General features: G+C 42.0%; 1 protein-coding gene across 4 annotated transcripts in view; it reads left to right on the top strand.

The window, feature by feature from the left end:
- pkn2a (protein kinase N2a) overlaps positions 1-22,642 on the top strand; it is a 33,144-nt gene that overhangs the window by 8,323 nt on the left and 2,179 nt on the right. For 3 of the 4 annotated variants that reach the window (XM_063885504.1, XM_063885505.1, XM_063885503.1), the window contains exons 2-22: positions 1,541-1,705; positions 2,058-2,193; positions 6,185-6,339; positions 12,397-12,526; positions 12,641-12,786; positions 13,036-13,249; positions 14,150-14,335; positions 15,639-15,748; positions 15,846-15,989; positions 16,205-16,280; positions 16,492-16,648; positions 16,784-16,910; positions 18,136-18,272; positions 18,751-18,826; positions 19,421-19,512; positions 19,642-19,818; positions 20,469-20,531; positions 20,609-20,685; positions 21,230-21,372; positions 21,749-21,856; positions 21,984-22,064. In XM_063885504.1, coding sequence (XP_063741574.1) covers positions 1,541-1,705; positions 2,058-2,193; positions 6,185-6,339; positions 12,397-12,526; positions 12,641-12,786; positions 13,036-13,249; positions 14,150-14,335; positions 15,639-15,748; positions 15,846-15,989; positions 16,205-16,280; positions 16,492-16,648; positions 16,784-16,910; positions 18,136-18,272; positions 18,751-18,826; positions 19,421-19,512; positions 19,642-19,818; positions 20,469-20,531; positions 20,609-20,685; positions 21,230-21,372; positions 21,749-21,856; positions 21,984-22,064 — 2,700 coding nt within the window. Of the gene's footprint in view, positions 1-476; positions 606-1,540; positions 1,706-2,057; positions 2,194-6,184; positions 6,340-12,396; positions 12,527-12,640; positions 12,787-13,035; positions 13,250-14,149; positions 14,336-15,638; positions 15,749-15,845; positions 15,990-16,204; positions 16,281-16,491; positions 16,649-16,783; positions 16,911-18,135; positions 18,273-18,750; positions 18,827-19,420; positions 19,513-19,641; positions 19,819-20,468; positions 20,532-20,608; positions 20,686-21,229; positions 21,373-21,748; positions 21,857-21,983; positions 22,065-22,642 lie in introns of those variants that run through there. The other variant, XM_063885502.1, reaches the window with a different exon arrangement.

Genomic DNA, 22,642 nt, shown 5'->3' with positions numbered 1-22,642 from the left:
TCATTGTAAAATGTATGAATGGAAACAAATTCTTGACTACGCCAAGGATCAGAACACATGTGCTTAAAAAATGTTAGTGATCAGTATGATAAACTCAGTGACGGCTGGAAAAGAACTTTGTCTGGACCTCCTTCCCAGTTTGTATCGCCTTGTTAATTTTGTCATGACAAAACCGAAATGCATTTGTTCTATAAGGCAATAGCTTCAGCTGTTTGGAGACATTGTAAGTTCAGTCAGGAGAGACTTCATGTTTGTTTAAAGAACATTTATTGACGCATGCGCCATATGATGGAAATGTTATAGTGTTTGGCGATTAGACCCCTATCCTCATATCCTATATCTTAAGGGGGAAATGCAGCCGTGAGCATGTAGGAAACCCCCCACCGGGGTCTAAACACTAGTGGTGATGTTGAAGTTCTGGATTTGATGAGATGGGAAGGAAAGGAGGAGTGATGATGTCTTTAGATTAGCTCTCCTGGGCGCTGGATATGATGAATGGCGGTGGATGGGATGGAGGCGGGATGCACGATGAACACCTGAAATCACAGCTGACTGCAGGAGAGAGCAGAAGACTGCAGCAAGATGATTGGCTGCTGGAGATTGAGGTGAAAATGTAATTGGTTAAAGAGAACACCCGTGAGCTGATTATATGCAGCTGCAGAGTGGATTAATGTATACCCAGTCTTCCTGAAAGAACTTGTGCTGAGCTCCATAGGGTAGGGCTGTGCAATTAATCGAATTTTGATTTTTGGGTCAAACAATCTCCAAACTAATAAAATCGAGTTGAAATGATTGATTTGGCATTTTCTGTTGTCTATGGTAGGCCTATAGATTTTCTGAAAGAGACACGCATGCGCAATTCAGTCCCTCTCCCAAAGCATTCAACGCGGCCCTGCTGACTGGCTCTCAAAGCAGCTGTAAAGTGAAGGGCGCTAGTCGTGTGTGTGGTGACCCGCAGTATTCAAAAAAACAGCGGGAGTGGAAAATGGCAGCGGGAGGATAGCCCCATTTGATCGACAATAAGGGTAGAACAAGTTCTCTTGTATGGGAACACTTCGGATTGGAAGAATCTGTCTTATTTGATTTTCTAAGTATATGAGACTTTATTTTATTCATTCAATTTTTTACAGAAATTGCAGAACAGCTGGATACATATTTGTACATTATTTTCAATTTGAACATTTTCAATTTTTTTATTTGAACATTTTGTATAGTAGGTTTATCTTTTTAAGGGGAATTTTGAAAATTCTCAGTTAGTGAGGTTTTTTTCGGAGAGAGAAATGCTGCATAAATGCATTGTGTTTTCAAACCTAAAAATAATCGGGATTTCAATATTGACCAAAATAATCGTGATTATGATTTTTTCCACTTTTCTAATGCCAGTCTACTTTCTGACTGTGACTGACCTCTGTATGTCCTCTTCTCCTTTTCCTCTTTTATCCTGTTTTCCTGTTCCTTTTCCTCCCTGCTGACCTCTCAAATACATTCAACATCTTCCTCTCCATCTGTTCTTTTGCTTCTTCTCTTTCTCCACCTTCAGGGGGATGCAAGGGGCCAGCTGGTGGCGGAGCGTCTAGGTCTGGGACACAACCTGGACCTTTCCGACACCATGGTTCAACAGAAGCTGGATGAGATAAAGGAGCAGATTCGCCGCGAGATCCGCAAAGAGCTGAAGATCAAAGAAGGAGCCGAGAACCTGCGGAAGGTAACATCTCTGAATATGGGACTACTTCTGAAAACAGTGTGGGAGAAAACTACTGTTTTTGTTGACCCAATAGTCCTCTTAAAGACCAGTAGAGTGACATTCAGGTTTGAAAGCTTTTTAAAAATGTGAGGTACTTGGATTCAGGACTTGCTTGTAGTGTATGTCACTGTTATTGAAACACCAACGGTCAATCTAAAACACTAACTGGGTCATTTGCTTAACACCAGTTTCGTTCATAATAAAAATATTAAATGAAATGATTTAAAATTGGAGACGTGTCTCTTTTTAAAGTATTTTTCTGGTAGCTGAATTGTCAGATTTTCTCAAGCCTCCTGCTCTCTCCTCTCCTCAGGTCACCACAGACAAGAAGAGCCTGGCTTATGTCGACAACATGCTGAAGAAATCCAACAAGAAGGTGGAGGAGCTTCACCAGGAGCTGCAGGAGCTCAACGCCCACATCGTGGTCAAAGACCCCGAAGAACTGCTAGGTAACGGCAACAATGCAAAGAGAGAGAAGATTTTGTAAACATTAACCAGGAAGTGAAGGCTAATGCTGTACTATACTCCTTCTTCCTACAAAAAAAGTATTGTTTTGCAGAGCTGCAGCAATCACTCAACTCATCATTTAGATGATTACCAGCTATTTTGATAACCGCTTAATCGTTAAAGAAGACTTTTATTCAGGGACCTATTCATTTTTCATGCAAAAACGACAGACAACTTGTACTGCTTTTCTTTTGAGTCAGTTTTAATGCATGAAAGAAAAGTTTAACTATAGATATTTATAATATAAATATGTGGTGCCTGGATGACGATGTTAGAGCTGATTATAATGAGACATGATGAACTGTAACAATAAGAGTAAGGCTAAAGCTCACGTTAAGATTTAGAGATATTGTAAGCTAGTGCTCGGAGTGACTATTAACGACAGCAGCCTTCATTTAGCAAACAATTATAAGATGAATCTAGAGAATAATTATTATCTGATTTGTTTTTAAAAACAGTAGTTAGCTGCAACTCTATTGTTGTAGTGGTGCGCTTTTACATATACTCCATAATCCTTGAATTTAAGCATTGCATTTTGGGTGAGGGTATAAACAGGTTTAAGCTAATATACTGTTTTCTTTTCTTACTTTATTTGATTTTTTATTAATATTTTCAAGCAAAGGTTTTGGGTAAATACTATTTATTGACATTTGTATTCCAGCTGTCCTTGGTTGTGGGGATTTTCCATCGCTATTTCCTTGCAATACCTTTGTAAAGAGAGATTCATTGTGAGCCATATATTTATCCGCCCAGGTGTGATGTCCCTAAGTAGCAACCTCTCCTCCAAATATCCTCAGCTCTTTAAAATACTCCCAAAGACTCTGGTTCTCACAAATGCAGAGTATCACTTTTGCCAGTGCTGTGTGGTGTCAACACGAATGCGAACACACTGAGTGTTTGGAGGTGACTCACTCTCCAGAGGCTGACATTGTTGCATTCCACATTCCACCGACAGTTCCAATGAGCTGCCGATTGTTCCCCTCCGAGGCTGTTGAAAGCCTGCTCCTGTGCGTTTGGGCTCAACAATGGAATTTGGAGAGAGTTACCCACGGCATGATGTTGTTTTGTTACAGTAGTTGCCTTATGTGGCATTTGTTGGTGGTGAATTCAGGAAGAGAAGGAATGGTATTTGTCTGTTACCATCACATCCCCCCGGTTCAGTTGACATTAGGAAGTAAATGAGGAGGGGGAGGGATGGGAGGTCATCTTGGTAAATGGTTATCTTAAGTGGGAACAAATTTAGCCTGACTCAGTGACTCTCAATCTGATGAACGAGGGCTTTCTTTTTAAGTGACGCGACGCCGGAGGAATGTCGCTGTCTATCGCAAAATGATGGAGAGGGGCCGAGGGCAGCCCAGCTCTACGGTCACAAGGCAATTTTTAGACAGCGTTTAGCTCTCCAGTCCCCAAGAGACGGCACTTGTTTCCTGGATTAGTAAGAAGGAGTTGCTCAGCAAGAAGCCAGAATGTGTTTTTGTTCCAGGAGAGAAGTCGAGAGGGGGGCTCTGGTTATTCTCTACACCTATGCTGAGGCCAGAAATGGGCCGAGTCGCTCTCAGGTGCTATAGCTCTGTTGCTGAGCCACCAGAAAGGTCCCTCATAACCAGACAAGCCCCAAAATAAGCAGTTTACTCTCAAAATCAAATCCCTCCTCATATCATGTGTCAAGTAGGAAAGCACTGATGTTCCAGGTTCTGCTTTTGATTTTATTGTTGAGAGAGCATTATTAGAAGGTGTGTGTGAATCATGGTGTCCTTGTTTGATTTGATTGCGAGTCCTGGGGTCACAATTTGGTTAAAACTGCTTCCTGATTCAAAACAATTCCCAATTCAAATGCTAATTTCACGATCACCTTTTTGACCCTGGGAGGACGCTATGTGAACCCAGGCCCTAAGCAAGCTTGACGTAAGATTCTATCAGTAGCAACATCTAAGCTCTAGCATTTTGGAATTTGTGAATCATATAATAATCTTACAAGAGGAGAACCTCCCTTCTTGCATGAATCGATTCCTCCCCCACCCTGAACTGTTAGCATGTTTCTAGTTGTGATCAGAGCCAGATGGGTTAATCTGAGGGAGGGTTCCCCTTGTCAGCGATCCAGCAGTGACATCAGCCTCGCAGCTATTCAGTAGCTCGGTCACTTGTCCTGAAGCCAAGCGTGGGCCGAACCAAGCTGAGAAAGAAGGGGAGGAGTCGGGGCGGGGGTCCTTGAATTCTTGGCTCGGTGTGACCTTGACCAAACCGCACCCCCCACGCAGAGAGGAAAGCCCTTAACGAAGACTGCATGACACGCAGGACTTTCACACGTGTGATTCTCAGTGTGTTTGTGATACCGCTCCCTCGTAATACTGGTGTACACACTCTTATTATGCAATTTGATGGAAGATCTGTTTGGCCCCAGGCCCCTGTGAAATTCCTACCTTGCTCCACAGGCTCCACACATTTGTGGTTTGGATGGGACTCTTCATGGGCCCACTCTATTTTCCTGTTGCCGCCTAAAATCCCACCCTCCTGCACAGATGCTCCCTCGCTTATTCAGGGTGATTAGATGAATCATGTTGACTCTCAGTTTAAAGAGCTTCCTTTTTTTATCCCGCAGGTGTTCAAGGGACTTTTTAGACACAGTTTTGCTGAACCAGTCAACGTGATTGTATCACTGCTGGTAATTGTTATCTGTGTTAGGCAGCTCCTTCCGGTATGAAGGATTTCCCTCACTGCTGTTACTAGAGGTAATCAGGCTCACCTTGATGAACTCTTTTTTAACGCCTTGGAGTTTTTGTCTTCTAACTTTCAAAATCCAAAAGAACACAAATGAGCCAAAACTCCTTCCAGTTTAATTCGCACTAGGCTATTACCTCCATTGTTTGTTTTTCAGATGTGGCAACTCTTTGTACACTTGGTCCTTTTCAAAGAAGTACTTTATGACATTGTGAAACTGAACTTGCAAGTCAAGTCAAGAGAAGTCAGGCCGGTTTTTTTGCCCCCCTCACCTGAGTGTGAGAAATTGTTGCTCCGTGCTGCAGGGATCAGCCTGGGGAGGGGAGTTCTCTGTACATTTTCGAGTCCAGACACGACATATAAAACACTAAAAAGTGAGCTCATTGGCCAGAACTGTGGTCCGGCTCCACAGACAGATAGAGGACACTTGTTTTGTGTATCTGCATGCTGTTTGTGTGAAGAAACTCAAAAGATTCAATAGATATTGACCCAGCAGCATTGTGTTGTCTCAGCTATTTTTTAGGGTCTGGACAAAAAGCCATGTAAAAATAATATTTTCACAAGTGTTTACCCTAAATATGCAGTGATGTCACTGCAGTATTGGTAGTTGTCTGCAAGTTCACACTTGCTGATCTATTATCTTAGTTTTTTTACAGTTGCTCAAGAAAAGAGAATGCCTCAGGGTTTCCCTCTGCGGTTAAAATTAAACAGACTTCAGGAGAGAGCAAATGAGATGACAGAAAGTGAATTTGAATCAGCAGAGATTGCCTTTGTGTTTTATATCAAAGCCAACTGTATACTTCTTTCTCTGTGTTCACCTTGGATGAGTTGTAATCATGTAATTGTAAAAGACACGTCAGGTCCAATTCTAACTCGTAACGCTTCATGTTGGACTCCTGATGCAAATCTTGTTTAGTGTCAAGAGGGAGTCAATTGGAGTCTAATGTTAACAAACTTCATTTATTATACACAGCAGACCTTTGTGGATAAGTTATGTGACTCCTAAAGTTTCTATTTGACGTGTTTTTGTAAACAAAGTCGGTGCTGCAGGGCTGTTTGGGTAACTTCAAAATGTCTGGCAGCCAAAAATAGCGCATGGATTCTGAGCTACTATTTACAGTCTGTGTTTATTTGTGACACGCTCCAGTAGCACAGAGATGGTTGTTTTAAATATGCCATAAGGTTATAACTTTATTTTCTTCTGTCTCTACCCAGATTGCCCTCTGACCCCAGATACCCCCAACAGCGAGGCGAGGATGTGCCACAGCAGCAGCCGCCTGGCCGCCCTGAAAAGACAGAATGACATTGAGCTCAAGGTCAAACAGGGAGCCGAGAACATGATCCTGATGTACTCCAACGGGCCCTCTAAGGTAAGAGTCATGCGGAGCGGGGGGAGGGTTCACCTGACATTCAGGTTCCAGCTGGTTCATGTCAGGTTGACAAAAGCACACAGTTGAGCTGTATGCTTAAAATCATTTTCTGCCACTCTTAATTACACAGACACAAAAGACAGAATTTGGTGGTATGGCGAAGTAGAATGGAATCACACAAGGTTGTGATTTCAGGTATCTTCCCCAGTTCAAACTCCTCAGGGCTTCCTTTATGAGGTTTCCAGCTCGGTAGAAAATGTTTGCTCAAGCTTATTTCCTTTACGACTTAAGAAGACTGAGTCAAATCCATCCGGACTATATGTATAGTTACAAAATGACCAATATCTATAAAATGTATGGTCAAAATATGCCTGAAAATGAATTAAAAGTCTCTGGAAGCAGCATATTATATAATATATACAATGTGTGGGAGCATAAACAGTGTTACATAGTGATGTCACTATGTCTAGGAAGTAAACAAAGGAGTCCAATGGAGGCATTTCAGGCGAGGGGAGGGGGAGTGGTGGGAGAAAACTCCCTCTGTACGAAACACAGGGATTTTAGCCTTTGCAGACCATTAACAGGCACAAAAACCCACTACTGGAGAGGAAAACCCAAAAAGCAGAATAGGGCCTCTCTAATAATAAAAGTCCATGAAATATATAATATTTGCAATTTTGTACGTTAATGTGTCACGCCCTGGTGTCTAAAGGCATTAAATGCTTGTGTTTCTTGCCCTTTTTGGACATCATTGAAGCGATAGTTTTCCCTCAGCTTTTACCTCCAATGTTATCCCAACTGAAACTAAGAAAATAAGACTAAAGTGATAATATACCATAATGAAATTCTAATTGATCTCTTGGCAGGAAAACCCGCCATAAGCCTTGATTTGAGTCCCCTCCATCAGGCTGCAGAGCGTTTCCACATTCATAATCCCCAATGCTGAATATTTAATTCTAAAGCTCCACAAGACTTTTTTTAAATATGCAGCTTGTTCCTTATCACATACAAACCTGTAGTCTGCAGGTGGTAGAACGATACACGGGGGTTTGCTTTTACAGCTTCTCTGTGGGGGAGAGGAAACCTGAGCAGGCGCTGACACACACTGTGTGTCATATGCACCGCTGTTTGTTCACAAAGCTCTTTGTGGCTGCTCTAATGCTCAGAGTGAGGAAACCTACCATTTAGTGTGTGTGTGTGTGTGTGTGTGTGTGTGTGTGTGTGTGTGTGTGTGTGTGTGTGTGTGTGTGTGTGTGTGTGTGTGTGTGTGTGTGTGTGTGTGTGTGTGTGTGTGTGTGTGTGTGTGTGTGTGTGTGTGTGTGTGTGTGTGTGTGTGTGTGTGTGTGTGTGTGTGTGTGTGTGTGTGTGTGTGTGTGTGTGTGTGTGTGTGTGTGTGTGTGTGTGTGTAACAACAGCTGGAGCCCTGAGAGCTGCTCCTCTTGGCTCCAGGTCCAGCTGTAGTAGACTCTTTAGCATAGTGTCAGGTTTCAGGAGTGAGTCTCTACTCTGCCTGTGATGTCATCCTGCATCGTTTGTTTCTGTCGGGGGTTATTTAATGGAACATGGATTGACAACATTTCTTTGCTTGAGAATCCTTAAAAGGAATAGTTTGACAGTTCAGAAGATGGGCGTGTTTTCTTTCTTTGAGTGAGATGAAAAGGTTGATACCACTCTTTGTGCGGGTTATGTGAAGCTAAACTAGCAGCTGATTATCTTAGCGTAGCATAAAGATAGAAACAGACAGGGTAAAACATTTTTTGGAAGTTTGTTGAAAGATGGTCACCTTTAATCACACTTCTTTTACTTTTCTGATATTTATTTTATTTATTTAACTTTATTGTTGTATTATATTTTTGTTGTCATTTTTTAAAATGTATTTATAGCTCATCTTTTTATACACTGTTGTTTGCTTGGTTATTATTACAGTTGATGAATAATCAACCAGTTCATGTTAAAAGATTTGTAGCACTTAAAAATACTAAAAAGTCCATAAGAGACATGAATAAATGTTTCCAAGGTGAAACAAGCTAAATGAAAATGTCTCCTCCTGTCATTTGTATTAAGTCTTTAAAAGCCAAAAAATAAGTTTTTAAAACACTGAGAAACAACTTGCATGTAACATAATGTGCATCATGCTCTCAAAAAAATGTTACGGATATTTTTGCTAGTATTTGACGCGTTCAAAATAACGAGAACACTTAAAATATTTCTTTGTCACAACTAAATTTAGAGAACTATGGGTGGTCTAACTTAATGTCATTTATTTAGAATGTATCCAGACAGAAGTCCTTGAACTTTACTCAATGACATAAAGTTCATTGACCTCGTGTTTAAGGGAGTACAGTGTGGAAAAGAACAACCTGCAGAGCCTATTGAGTTACTGTGGTACAGTAAACTGCTACATGATCCCCTCTGTCGGGGGGGGGGTCTCTTATAAAACACTGTGACCTCTCCCGGTCACACAGACAGCCTCACATTTGGAAATAGTCCTGTTGTGATGTCAGAGAGGAAATGCCTACTGGACAGAGGTGTTTCCTGGCGGCGCCGTCAACAACCAGGGTCTAAACTTCAGAGGAACTCTGGGTGGAGTGTGTGTGTGTGTGTGTGTGTGTGTGTCTTGGCACATGGGAGAGGGTCAGCAATTATGACACACAATGAGATCCCGCTTTCTTTTTTGATGAATAAGATTTTCCATGTGGTCACTGGTTCTTTGGCTCCAATTAAGGGCATGAGTTATCCTCCTGGCTGTTTGTGCTCACAGCAAAACACCAGTGGTGATGGAGGATGTAGAATTTGCTGACTGGTTTTTGTTGGAGGTTATATTGTCCCAGGTTTAACTTTTTCATTATCATGTTGAGATCATTTTATCCCACTGATATGATAGTATGATGGCTAAATAATGCAACTACACCCATTCAAAGGGCATTACCTTCTAACGGCTAAGAGAAATCTGCCAATTCAATCAGGATTTTTTTTTTTTTAAACACAACCAAATAAATCAAATACATTTTTAGGCTTGCTTTAAAAAAATAAGCACTTAAATATATATTAAACGACAGCAAAAAGTCATTAATTTCTCAAGGATAGTACATTGCTAACCCTCTTTGTCGTTGTTGTGCAAATTAGCAACATATTAGCTATAAGATAGTATCAAAAACAACACTGAGCTGCGGATAATAATAACATCAACTTAACATATCGTACGATAAGGTGTCAACTTATCGAGGCCTTGTCCGTATATCGTCCAATAAGTCGACCGCGTTAAAAAGGAACAAGCTGAGGTTTGAAAATGTTAAAGTGATTAAGGTCATGTCTAAATATCTTCCAAAGAAGACGATAACTATAATGAACACGGTCATTTTCATATATTAAACAATGTATCATAACAAAAAAATATGTAAGTCATATCCATATATCGCCATGCACACATATACAAAAAAGTTGATATGGTAAAAATGATCGGGTCAGGTCAATTTACCATCAGATTAAGTTGATGTAAAACATTTCTTTACACCAGGGCTGCCCAACCTATTTTGAACCAAGATCTACTTTTAAAGTTGATAGTGTGTCGAGATCTACCAAGCCATATCGAAAGCCATAGCGTAGCAACAATTAATAGTGCATCTATATAATAACACAATGTTCTGACACAAAGATCAAGTTTTAACAATAATAATACATTATTGAAGTAAATGTACGTCGTGCAAAGAATAAGCACAAGAAGGCCTAGGACTGGCCCGTAACTACACAACAACATACAACCCAATTAATACAATGCCTCATTCAAGTTGGAAAAGTGGTTCTCTACCTTAGTTGGACTTCTGGCACTGAGAGGAGGAAGCTAGTCTCTCATAGTCCGGACAGTAGGAGCTGAGTGCCAGCCGTAAGCAGGCACTCAGCAAGGTGGTCATCAGTCATGGTGGATCTGTATTTTGACTTAATGATTTTCATATGTGAAAACGCAGACTCACACAAATATGTTGATCCAAAAAGTGCAGTCAAATTCTTTGCAGTTTGTCTGAGGTTGGGGTACTTCTCTCTCTGCATTAGATTCCAGAATTGGACATTTGTGTCAGGTCTCTTGATTTGAGCTCAATGTCATTATTTAGTGTGAGGATCTCATTCTCAATAGCACCGCTATCCAGGTTGAAGAGTGATGCCACTTTGGACGTTTTACAATCCACATCTATATTTTCCCCAAATGGAAAACTGAGAAACCTGACAACAGGCTCAATGGATGCAAAGTCAGTAAAGCGCCTGTCAAATTCTGACAAGATGCTTTGCACTTGATCATCATAACGTGCACTCTCGAGCTCTGCACAGTCTTTGCCCTGACGCTTAAGTTCTGTGTCCATGTGTGGAAAGTTCCGCAGATCACACTGTTGCAACCTGCTTGATAGCAGCTGTAACTTGCTTTTAAAAGGTGTTCACGGAGCTGATCATGTTGGTGATGTGTTTGTTCTTACCCTGCAGCTCTAGATTCAAGTTATTGAGCTCGTCAGTCAGATCAGAGAGAAAGGCTAAATCCAAGAGCCACTGACTGTCTCTAGCTGTGCATACTCAGCATGGTTTGAACGTTTCAGAAATTCTTTAATTTCGGGCAACAATTCAGAAAACCGTTCCAGAAATGTACCTCTGCTGGAAATGTACGTCTGTGTGCAGCAGCAGATCTGTGTGTTCTGCACCGGTCTCCTCCAGTTGCGCACGGAATAATCACCTCTGCAGACTCCTGGCCCGAACAGAACAGGCAATCTTGTTAGCCACATCCATCACGTCTTTCATGTTTAAAATCTTCCTGCACAACCCTTGCTGGTGAATTATACAATGGTAATTCAGGAAATCTGGGAAAGATTCAGACTGTTTGCACAATCCAATGAACCCAGCAGTACGTCCGATCATTGCTGGAGCCCCATCGGTTGTAATGGAGATGACTTTGAAGAGGGGCAACTTGCTCTTACTAACGAATTCCATAAAAACCTGAAACATATCTGTGCCTCTTGTGTGCCCTTTCAAAGGCAAAATGGTCAGCAGCTCTTCTTTTACACTCATATTGTCAAAATCCATTCTAATGAACACACATAGCTGAGCCACATCCACAGCATCAGTGGGTTCATCGAATTGCAGAGAAAAACACTCACGTGTGTCAACATCATTCCTCAATTGCTGTTCAACATCCTCCGCCATTCCCTCGCATCACCGTGTAACAGAATTTCTTGATAGCTGCACATCCTGAATAGCAGACACAATCTCCTTTCCATTTTTAAAATCGGCAAAAAGAGCATCTGCGGCTCCCATGAACGCTTCTTTCACAATCTCACCATCCTTGAAAGATTTCTTTCCTTTTGCAAGAACACGACATACACCATAAGAAGCTATGGTTGCAGCCTTACTCGTGGTATTGGGCCTGGTAAAAATGGACTGTTGTGCTGTTTGCTGACTTTTCAATTCCTTGACTTTTCGGGCGCGCAGTGGTGATTTAGCTGGGAGGTTTGTATCATAGCTCTTGTGGACCGTCTTGAAATGCCGCTCCAAATTCCCTTTCTTTGGTAAAGCCACATTTGCATTGCAGATAAGACAGATGGACTTGTCATTCGAATACACGAAAAAATAATCCTCCTCCCACTCTGAATGAAAATGAGAAGTTTTAGATGTTTTAGCTTCTGTCCCCATGGTAGTATCCACTCACTCTAGTCAAGATTCTCGCGCCCTTCCGAGTCCTTAGTTAGAACCTAGCAACCATACCCTGTGCGTGCAGATAGAAAGAAGCGCGTGAGATTTTTTCTGTGATTATGCCTGATCTACCTTACTACAGCTGTACAAATCTACACACTGCTTCACGCGATCAGCAGTTCATTGTGCCTATTTAAGATGTTTTAAGTTGGAAGTTTTAATGTAGGCCTATTTAACACAACAGTAGGAGGATAGCCTACACACAACATTTTCTCGCGATCGGCTGGAACTCACCCCGCGATCGACTAGTAGACCGCGATCAACTGGTTGGGCACCCCTGCTTTACACCAACAGACAATGATGTGTCATTTTTTTATTTGTTCGAAGGACCGTAAGTTGCTAGCGACGGCGCAGCAGATGCTTCAGGACAGCAAGACGAAGATCGAGTTCATCCGGATGCAGATCCTCAAGGCCAGCCAGGCCAGCGAGCTGAGCTTCGAGAACAACGACGTGATGGGTGAGCCTTTAGCTGTACTCAGCGGTCCATTTAAAAACTATTAATGGGACAGAACCCCAAAGTCCTATGAACAATTCTGTCTAAAAGAATCCTGTGCTTTTTGTTATGTTCCAGACAAGCCCATCATCAGCCCGCTGGACCTCCGGGTGGAGGAGCTGTGTCACCACGCCAAGATCGAGTCGGCTGTAGCAGAGGGAGCCAAGAACGTCATGAAACTGCTGGGCACAGGGAAAGTCACGGAAAAGAGAGCGCATTCAGAGGTAGCTGTTTGTGTTTGCATGTGTGTGTTTATGTAAATTCACTTCTTCTGGAACACTGTGTGGATGTGAAACAAGATTTTCATCACTTTAGACTTTGTGCAGTTTCATTGGCTTTAAATAAAACAATTCCCTGCCCTGCTGCTGTGCTCTATTAAAGTAAAATGGAGCATGTAATTGGTCTGTCTCTTTCTGTCCTTTTCTACGTATTTCTTTCCTTTTGCTTCCTCTGTATTTCCATCTGTGCTCCAGGCCCAGGCTCGTTTTAATGAGTCCAGTCAAAAGCTGGACCTCCTGCGATACTCTTTGGAGCAACGCCTCATCGAGCTGCCTAAAAACCACCCTCGCAGCAGCAGCATCATGGAGGAGCTGTCCCTGCTCTCCTCTCCTGTCCTCAGTCCCAGATCCAGCATCATCTCCACACAGAACCAGTACAGCACTGTGACCAAGCCCGCAGCACTCACAGGTAACTGGACGACACACACAGTAAGCAGTGATGCAGTGCTATGCTTTATGTCCAGGGCTTTTATTGTGGGTAAGATTGAAAGAGTGTAGATTTGCTGATCAGAGTTGAACGTCATGAAATTATTCTTTTCACCTTCATAACTATATGCACAACTCATGCTACCCTCTTCCTTTGTGTGCTGTCTATAGAGCATTCATTTTTTGCAGGAGAACACAATCAATGGCAATCTGAATTGCATAGTGAAAGCAATACTTGTATGAAACACATGTTAAACGCAAAGGGTTTATTATTATGCGGCATCCCTTTTTTTATGAATAAAGCACAAAATGTCTCCATTACTACATAACTGCAGGAATCACATAATACTGAATGGCATGTGTATTTCAAATGTTTCATATATAGTCACCATAATAGGGTTCCATCATCGACTCAAACATCGATCCGTTACAGTTGGTTGGACAAAGTCAGATAAGACTTCAGTTAATCTCCAGTGTCTTAAGCTTTTTTAAGCAAAACATATGTGCTATGTATTCTGATACTTATGCTTTATTGAACTACTTGTATTTAACTATTTAAATAGGGTTTATAAACAAAAACAGACACCAGAGGCCTGGGTGCTATGTAGGGTAAACATTCCTTACTGCATGTCTTAATCTCCATGTTCACTTATGTTCATCCAGACCCAGATATTATTACAAGTGACATTTTCCTTGTTAATATTAACACTGATGCTTCCCTTTTTTTGTTTTGGTTGTTGTCATTAATGTTAGTAATAACGTACACCTAACACTTTTTCAAAACATACTCCAATGCTTAGACCATGTGTAATGTGCTACATGGGACCATCTTGTAAGAAGAGATTGTGATGCATGCGTTTGTATTGTCCCTTCTCTCCTGCAGGCACGTTAGACGTCAGGCTCATGGGCTGTCAGGACCTTCTGGAAAATGTCCCGGGCCGTTCCAAAGCAGCTTCTGTCCCTCTCCCGGGCTGGAGCCCCAGCGAGACGCGCTCCTCCTTCATCAGCCGAGCGAACCGCAACCGCAGCGTGAGCTCCCGGAACCTGACGAAGAGCGAGGAGCTCTCCAGTGAGTAGACATACACTGTCTGGAAATGCGTAAATATTGATACAGAGATGGAGAAGTAGATCTGCGATTACATTGAGCGTCATAATAAATGAATCACAGCTGGACCATAATGGACCTGCAGAAGGAGGAATGACCTTGTCTGGAATACCAACTGCATTACAGTCACAATCAGGACATGGTAAACAATGTAGCATCAGTACTGGGATTTCCAGTGGAAAAATCAGTGCCGGCCTTGAAAGATTTTCATGTCCTCAACCAATGGGAGCTTCAAAACAATGGATGCACAGTCTATATAAAGACTCGCATCAATAAGGCATGTTGATGCAGGATGAGATCAATACAAGGGATAGCAGTGGTGTTTATTTGCTAAGGAGTTTTGTTCTATAAACTGATTAGTCTCCATTTATGTTTATTTGCTAAGGAGTTTTGTTCTATAAACTGATTAGTCTCCATTTATGTTTATTTGCAATGTGCACAAAAAAGACAGAAACTGTGATTTGCAGGAAAAGGCCTTTTTATTAACCAGTACTAGCTGGGGTTGCTTTGTAACTTCATCACCAACATAGCCTACTCTATCCTGTAGATATTAACTATATTGCATTCACATTTGCTTTCACAAGCTTTCAGGTGTGGTTCTACAACATAAAATGTGCCACTAATTACCCCTCTGGTAAAGGTCTGAAGCTTCTCTGTTGAGATGAAACAATCATTGGATCCTAACCAGTATCTAAATGAGATTACTGCACATCCTGCGCGGCTGTGGCTCAGTGGGGTAGTGCATGGACCCCTTCGGATCCGGGGAGCACCGGTTTAATCGCCACTGCAGTCAGCATGTCGTTGTGTCCCTGGGCAACACACTTCAACCAAAGTTGCTTCTGTAGGGATAGTCCACAGTGTGTGTAAGTGGCTTTGGATAAAAGCATCTAACAGGTGTAATGTAATCCTCAGACAGTGACTTTAGCTTAGCGGTGGTGACAGGAAGTCTATGACCGTGATATAGTTCCTTTTAAGCATTACGTAAGCTTTTTACTCCTGGATTGCATTTGTACTTCAACTATTTTAAAGTGGTTTAAATATATGGACCATATCCTGCTGAAGAAAACATGGAAGCATCATAAACATTACCTTGAGGTTTGTCCTTTTCTGCAATAATCCCCCCAAAATGTTATTAAGGGAGCCCTTGAACTCCTGGGTCGGCATAAGAAATAATAATAATAATAATAATAATAACTTCTCTTATTGTTAAAGTAAACCCTGATCACATAACAAATGTGTGTGTGTGTGTGTGTGTGTGTTTCCTCAGATGAGATCGGCGCAGTGCTGAAGCTGGACAACACGGTAGTGGGCCAGACGAGCTGGAAGTCGGTCAGTAACCAGGCCTGGGACCAGAAGTTTACATTGGAGCTGGACCGGGTAACACACTCACACACACCTTTGCCCTTTACGTACATGTGTGTTGTTGTCTCAGTCAGTGTGTCTCACACGTTGTGTGTGTGTGTGTGTCCTGCAGTCTCGTGAGCTGGAGATCTCGGTGTACTGGAGGGACTGGCGCTCGCTCTGCGCCGTCAAGTTCCTGCGACTCGAGGACTTCCTGGACAACCAGCGCCACGGGATGTGTCTGTACCTGGAGCCGCAAGGGATGCTGTTTGCTGAGGTACACACACACACACACACACACACACACACACACACACACACAATTGACAGATCACATTGAGACAGCTCCTGGTAACCATAATGGACAGAAATGTAAAAATACTAAGCTAAAAAATCTAAAGAAATGTCTGTTATTTGATTTTAAATGTTTTGTTTGAAAGTGTGTCATTTTGTCGTTTCTGTTGTCTCTAAATATGAATTTCTCATTTTCAGGTTACATTTTTCAATCCTGTCATCGAGAGACGACCAAAGCTACAAAGACAAAAGAAGATCTTCTCAAAGCAGCAAGGTGAGTCAGCATTTCCTCTCTATTGTGATTCTCAGATGGGCATGTACATTTGTTAAAACAGGCTTGGATGGTGTATCTAATATACAGTATTCATATTTCTGAAATGTCCCCAAACATGTCGCAAGCTTGATAAAGAAAGAATGACTTTGTGTGTATTTTTTTCCTCCTTTTCAAATGTCTTCTTCTCCTTTTGCCTGGTTTCTCTCTCCAGGTAAAACCTTCCTGCGGGCCCCTCAGATGAACATCAACATCGCCACCTGGGGCCGCCTGGTGAGGAGAGCCATACCCACCGTCAGCACCAACTCCTTCAGCCCACAGGCGGCTGACACTGGGACCAGCAGTACACCGGGCTCCCCCACACCCTGCAGGTACACACACACACACACACACACACACACACACACACACACACACACACACACACACACACACAACAATCTAAACTATTATATTCCAAAGTAATGAACACATAAAACTAATCTTGTACCTCGTCCTTTTCCCAGTGACCCGCTGGTGACCAAGCTGGACTTTGACAAAGAGCCCACCCCAGGACCCAAACACTTCCCCGCACCTGACGACCTTCGGGAACCTCTGGCGCAGGACAAGATGCCCGACAAGGAGGAAGTGCAGGTACAGTGAGGAGTTACTGCTGACTGATCATCATCATCAACATGTGTTTACCCCGGTCTTCTGATGAAGCGCTGAGAGCTACATGGTTATAATGAATACTTTAACGCTTTAATTAAGACCTTTTTTTAAGACCTGACTGAGTCGATGCAGGGGAAGGGTCCCATGTATGCATTTCACAACCAAAACCCAGAGTAGGGGGCAGCTGGCTGGAAGGGTGTCACCTGAAAGTTTGCTACTTGCTGTTGGCTTTAGTGTGTTATTTTCAGTTCATATTAATAATAATACAGCCCAGCCGCTATTGCACAAATCATAGGAGCGTAAGAGAGACCTATTTATTTACTTATTTATGAATTTTGAATGTCCATGTGTACTAGTGTTTTTGTTTTTAAATGTTTTTAAATGATGTGACTGAGCAGGGTGTACTTTCATTAGAGATGTGTTGTTTTTAGAGCGTGTCAGAATGGATTCCTTGTTATTTTATCTGCAAACTAAATCTAACTATGGTACAAATAATTAATGCTATATAATAATAATACATTTTATTTAGAGGTGCCTTTTCAAAGCACCCAAGGACACCTTACAATTCATAAAATATTCTAAAGAAAGGTTTCAAACAGTCCAAACGGACAGTAGCACGGGACATGCAGCACTACAGCGAGTAGATCTGAACAGGTGGGTTTTGAGGAGGGACTTGAATATGGTGATTGTGTTAGGATGTGTGGGGGGGAGGGAGTTCCAGAGTTTGGGAGCAGTGCAGCTGAAAGCCAGAGCACCCATGGTGACGAGGCGTGGGGTGGGGGCGGTTAGCAGGCCAGCAGAGGAAGAGCGGATGTGACGAATGCATGAACCAGGACTTCAGTGATGGATATATGAATATTCCATTACAAAATACATGTTTTAATTAGTAAAGGCACCAAAGATAGCAAGTACTACTCACACATATTTTAAGGGTTACATCTGGAATCTGATCTCAAGCAGAAAATTGACCTGTTGTTTTATATTCAAATATAGTGTTTTTACATTTATATGCTATAGAGTTTTCGTTGACAGTCCCATTGAGTAACGATTATCACAGCATATTTGTGAATTAGAGACACAAGAGATGCAACTATAATTTTGGAGAATTAAATATCACCTTAAAGCCCTCCCTTCAACACCTCAATGACTTCCCCATTTGACACCAATCCACTGTTCCCCTCCCCTGCCTGGTGCTCCCTCTGTGCAGGATGCCCTGGCCTCCTTTGACTTCTTGAACAAGAGGAACAGCATGGCGCTGAAGCCGGAGCTGGACCGGGTGGTGGAGCAGGTGATGCAGCATCCGGACCTGGAGCTCATCGCCCTGCAGAAGGACACAGAGATTAGGTATCGTGCTCACACACTTTCTCGCTGGTCAGATATAATGTTCAGACTTTCACATGTGCAGTGTGGCTGAAACCCTCACCAGTGTAAACGCTGCCCCCTGGCTGTGAGTCTTAGGTTCTGAGTAGAATTGTCATAAACGGTACAATCATACTTTGAGGTCAGATTGAGTCTGAGATGGTTCTTGCATCACAGCAGCTCGAATTTGCATCAACAACAAGGACAAATATTTAAGAAAATATACAAGAAAACAGACATTTAACATGACATTACAATCACTGAAGACAATGTTTTTAAGTCCTTTTCACGTTCGTTTGTTCTGGGACTCACTCCGTCCTTTAATTTGAGGAAGCACAAAGCAGTGCTTCAGTCTAACCTCATTAAATAGCGTGTGGTTCAGTATTCCATACCCCAGCTTTATGCAGGACTCTCTGCATTTAAGTCATAATGGATCTGAATGTAAACACTGGTCTGTTTCCAGGGAAGAAGAGCAGTTCCACTTCAGTCTCCAAGACTTCAAATGTGTGGCAGTCCTTGGACGTGGTCACTTTGGAAAGGTACGTTTCATTTGATCACCCACCATACAGCTGCTATCAGTTTATTACTAAAGAATCTATCAGTCTGTTGTTTAACTTGCATGAGTGTTTGTTAAAACTCCCAGCAAGTAGTAAAAACGGATATTGCAAAGTCAAATAAAACGTTTAATTATTGAAATCAAAAAGAATCGATCATTATTATTGAAATCTCTTTGTAAAGTCTGAAAAAATGCTATTTATTCTTCTTTTGCAGACTTTGCATTCTCATCTCAAATCTCAAAATAATAGAGTACATCAATTTAAATAATTATAATAATTTACCAAATGCCTCTGACATTAGCATTAGATCTCTTAAACTTGCTTAAGCTGTAGAAAACCTGAAAATAAAATAAGAAATCATTCACATTTCCCAGAGCTAAAGGTGAAGTCTTTACATTTCTTGTTTTTTTAGCAACAATACAAATACATACTCATTTCTCTCATATGACAGTGAAAAGCATCAAATTCAAACTTTTTACAAACTTGAAAAATGTGTATTTTTCCCTCAAAATATTACTTAAACCATTTCAAAAACACGACACAGAGCCCCTAAGCGTGTCTCCTTTGCCCCCCCAGGTGTTGTTAGCGGAATATAAGAGCACAGGAGAGATGTTCGCCATCAAAGCTCTGAAGAAAGGAGACATTGTGGCGCGAGACGAGGTGGACAGGTAAATATTTAGTTCCTGCTCAGACTCAACAAATCCTGCAGCTGGAAACGAGAGAAGATGTGAACATAAAGCTGCTGTAGCTCACTCTCTCTCTCTCCCCCTCCCTCCCTCTCTCCCTCTCTCCGTCAGTCTGATGTGTGAGAAGAGGATCTTTGAGACGGTGAACAGCGTACGCCACCCGTTCCTGGTCAACCTGTTTGCGTGTTTCCAGACGCAGGAGCACGTGTGTTTCGTCATGGAGTACGCAGCGGGGGGGGACCTGATGATGCACATCCACGCTGATGTGTTCTCCGAGCCCAGGGCCATGTGAGTTAGAGAACTGCTGTGAGGGTCCTTTGGATGTCATGGTTTTCTCAGGAGTCTGGTTTCTGATTGTCTCGTCATTCCTGGGATATGGCCTCTTTTTTATATTGTAACGTTGTATTTTAACTTTCCTAATGTAGCATAGAGATCATTCTCAGGAATATGTCAACAGAAATTTAGACAAAAATGTATAAAAAGAAAAGAACCCTTGTATTCCTCTGTACGCAGAATCATAATCTGGTTCATTGTCCAAGAGGGTTTCCAAGTATAAGGAATTTGCAGCGTATATTATTTTCTTTAATGGCTCTCATAAAGTTATAATAGTAGGTTATAAACAGATAGCACATCCAGCAGACACAAAGGAACATCAGCATCTCAATCTAGGGCCAGCTCTCTGATTGATCAACTGCTTAGAGATTAATAAAAAAATTAAGTAAAGCAAATACTCAAATCTAGAAACAGTTGTTAACCCTGACTACTTAAAGAACACTGTAAATACAATATATGGACTGTTCAAAATGCAATAAAAGAAAATGACAACACAAACATTTAAAGACACTATAGAACAACACATTTGAATGAACACTCCCTGTATTCTTCATATTCAGAAGAGCTATTGTGACCTGATCCTGATTTTGTGTTGTGTCTTGCAGATTCTATGCGGCCTGTGTGGTGCTGGGACTGCAGTTTCTTCACGACCATAAGATAGTGTACAGGTGAGCACTCACAGTCATCAAACTCACACACACCTGCCTGCAGCATGACCTCTCTAAAACCTGTCTTTTATTCCCAGAGATCTGAAGCTGGATAACCTGCTCCTGGACACAGAGGGCTACGTCAAAATCGCTGACTTTGGGCTTTGTAAAGAAGGTAAGATGGAAACATTTAAAAATACTAAAGATTAAACAATAAAAGGGCAATACAGTCACCGGACCAAGGTCAGTGTTCTCATTTAAAAAATTATAAATGTAGTTAGATTTTTTAGTGAAGGCCATGTACAATGTCTTTGATGTGTGGAGCTACTTGTATAGAAAACATAAGTTAGCAGAATTGGCTATAAAGTTTAATATTTGGATTTTGGAGTCAGCGTTCCTCTTTCCCTACCTCACTTTGAAGACTTCAATTGGATCGAGTTGGGTAACATGGTTAAATAACCATTTGATCTGCCCAAATATTTAATTGAATTCCACAAGTCTAGACTACATGTAAACAAACGGATTCACTTTGAGCACAGCTCCATCTCCTGGACTGTCACAGGAACTGAAATGTTTTGATTCTGTTTTTAACCAGACAATATGTTTCACTTTATTTATATTTTATAAAGTACTTCTTTTCAGTCGACTACCGAATACCAACTCTAGTTTCAGTTTACAATGATGGAGCTCCTTTATTGATCCTCCTGTGTTTCTGTCAGGAATGGGCTTCAGGGACCGCACCAGCACCTTCTGTGGGACGCCGGAGTTCTTGGCTCCGGAGGTTCTGACGGAGACGTCGTACACCCGCGCCGTGGACTGGTGGGGGCTCGGAGTGCTCATCTTTGAGATGCTGGTCGGGGAGGTGAGTGCTTCCTCATGACTAATGGTTACATACGATTGTGATTAATGCTTCCGTCAATCTAGATTATTTATATAGTACATTTCATACGACCTGCATTTAAAATCATACCAGACAAATGGGGTTATTATTACACTAACATGTATTATTTTTATTAAAAAGAGATGAAGTTGACTGTTATTTAAATGGTTTTACACCTTGACTACACACCGAAAGGCTGTTTCATGAGAGAGTAGGATCATAACACCTTAAAACACCATCTGATTTAGATAATCACAGGGTTCAGTAAGGAGCCGTCAGCTGAGAGCGCGTTAGTGACTAACACTCAGCAGCAGTTGTCACGTTGTCATCTTTCTAATCTGGGCACTTCTCCTTTCAGTCGCCGTTCCCCGGTGACGATGAGGAAGAGGTGTTCGACAGCATCGTCAATGATGAAGTCCGCTACCCACGGTTCCTCTCCACCGAGGCCATCTCCATCATGAGGAGGGTGTGTACACAGAGAATGATGAAATGATAAACAACTGAAATGGCACAAACGCTTGTATTTCCCACCTGACGAACCCTCACCATGTAGATGTGTGTTGACTGTGTTTCCTGTTTGTCCCTCTGCTCAGCTCTTGAGAAGAAGTCCAGAGCGACGGCTGGGAGCAGGGGAGAGGGACGCAGAGGAGGTTAAGAAACATCTATTCTTCAGGGTAAGCATCTAAACACAATTTCATTGATCATTTTGTAAGTAAATTTGTACTGCTGATAAAACTAGCATCTGAATCAGAGCAGAGCACAGTGCAGTGAATGTGTCGAAGTTGCTTTAAGCCAGCAGGGTTTTGTCTAAACCGGGAAACGGGGTGCTGCGCCCTCTTACTGTCGGGCCTGCGCCCTCAGACCAAAATGCAGTTTTCCCTGTAAAATGTTAAAGTGATGCCAGAAAACAATATTTCTGTTTGTCCCAAACTGTATAAGGACTCCAGAAATATGAAAATCATGTAGAGCATCATACTGCAGACACAGCTTTGTTTTTATGGAGAATAAATAGGGGATGGATGTCCGGTGGGTCTGCCGGTGGACAAGTGGCAGGCTGACACTGAAACTGAGATTTCTGAAGTAGTTTCTTTTATTTTCCTTTTTTCTGTAGAGGAAGAAATTCTGGATTTATTTGTTTTTTGAGGTGCGATATATGACTCGGCAGCTTTCAGACATGAAGACACTATTATTTTCCGCTTCACGCTAAAGCAGAATTTTCACCGGAAAGTGGGCGGGGCCGTAGCTTTGTCCG

This window comes from Eleginops maclovinus, chromosome 6, assembly GCF_036324505.1.
Source record: "Eleginops maclovinus isolate JMC-PN-2008 ecotype Puerto Natales chromosome 6, JC_Emac_rtc_rv5, whole genome shotgun sequence".
NCBI classification, from domain to species: Eukaryota; Metazoa; Chordata; class Actinopteri; order Perciformes; family Eleginopidae; genus Eleginops; species Eleginops maclovinus.
This window is presented reverse-complemented; position numbering and strand designations above follow the sequence as displayed.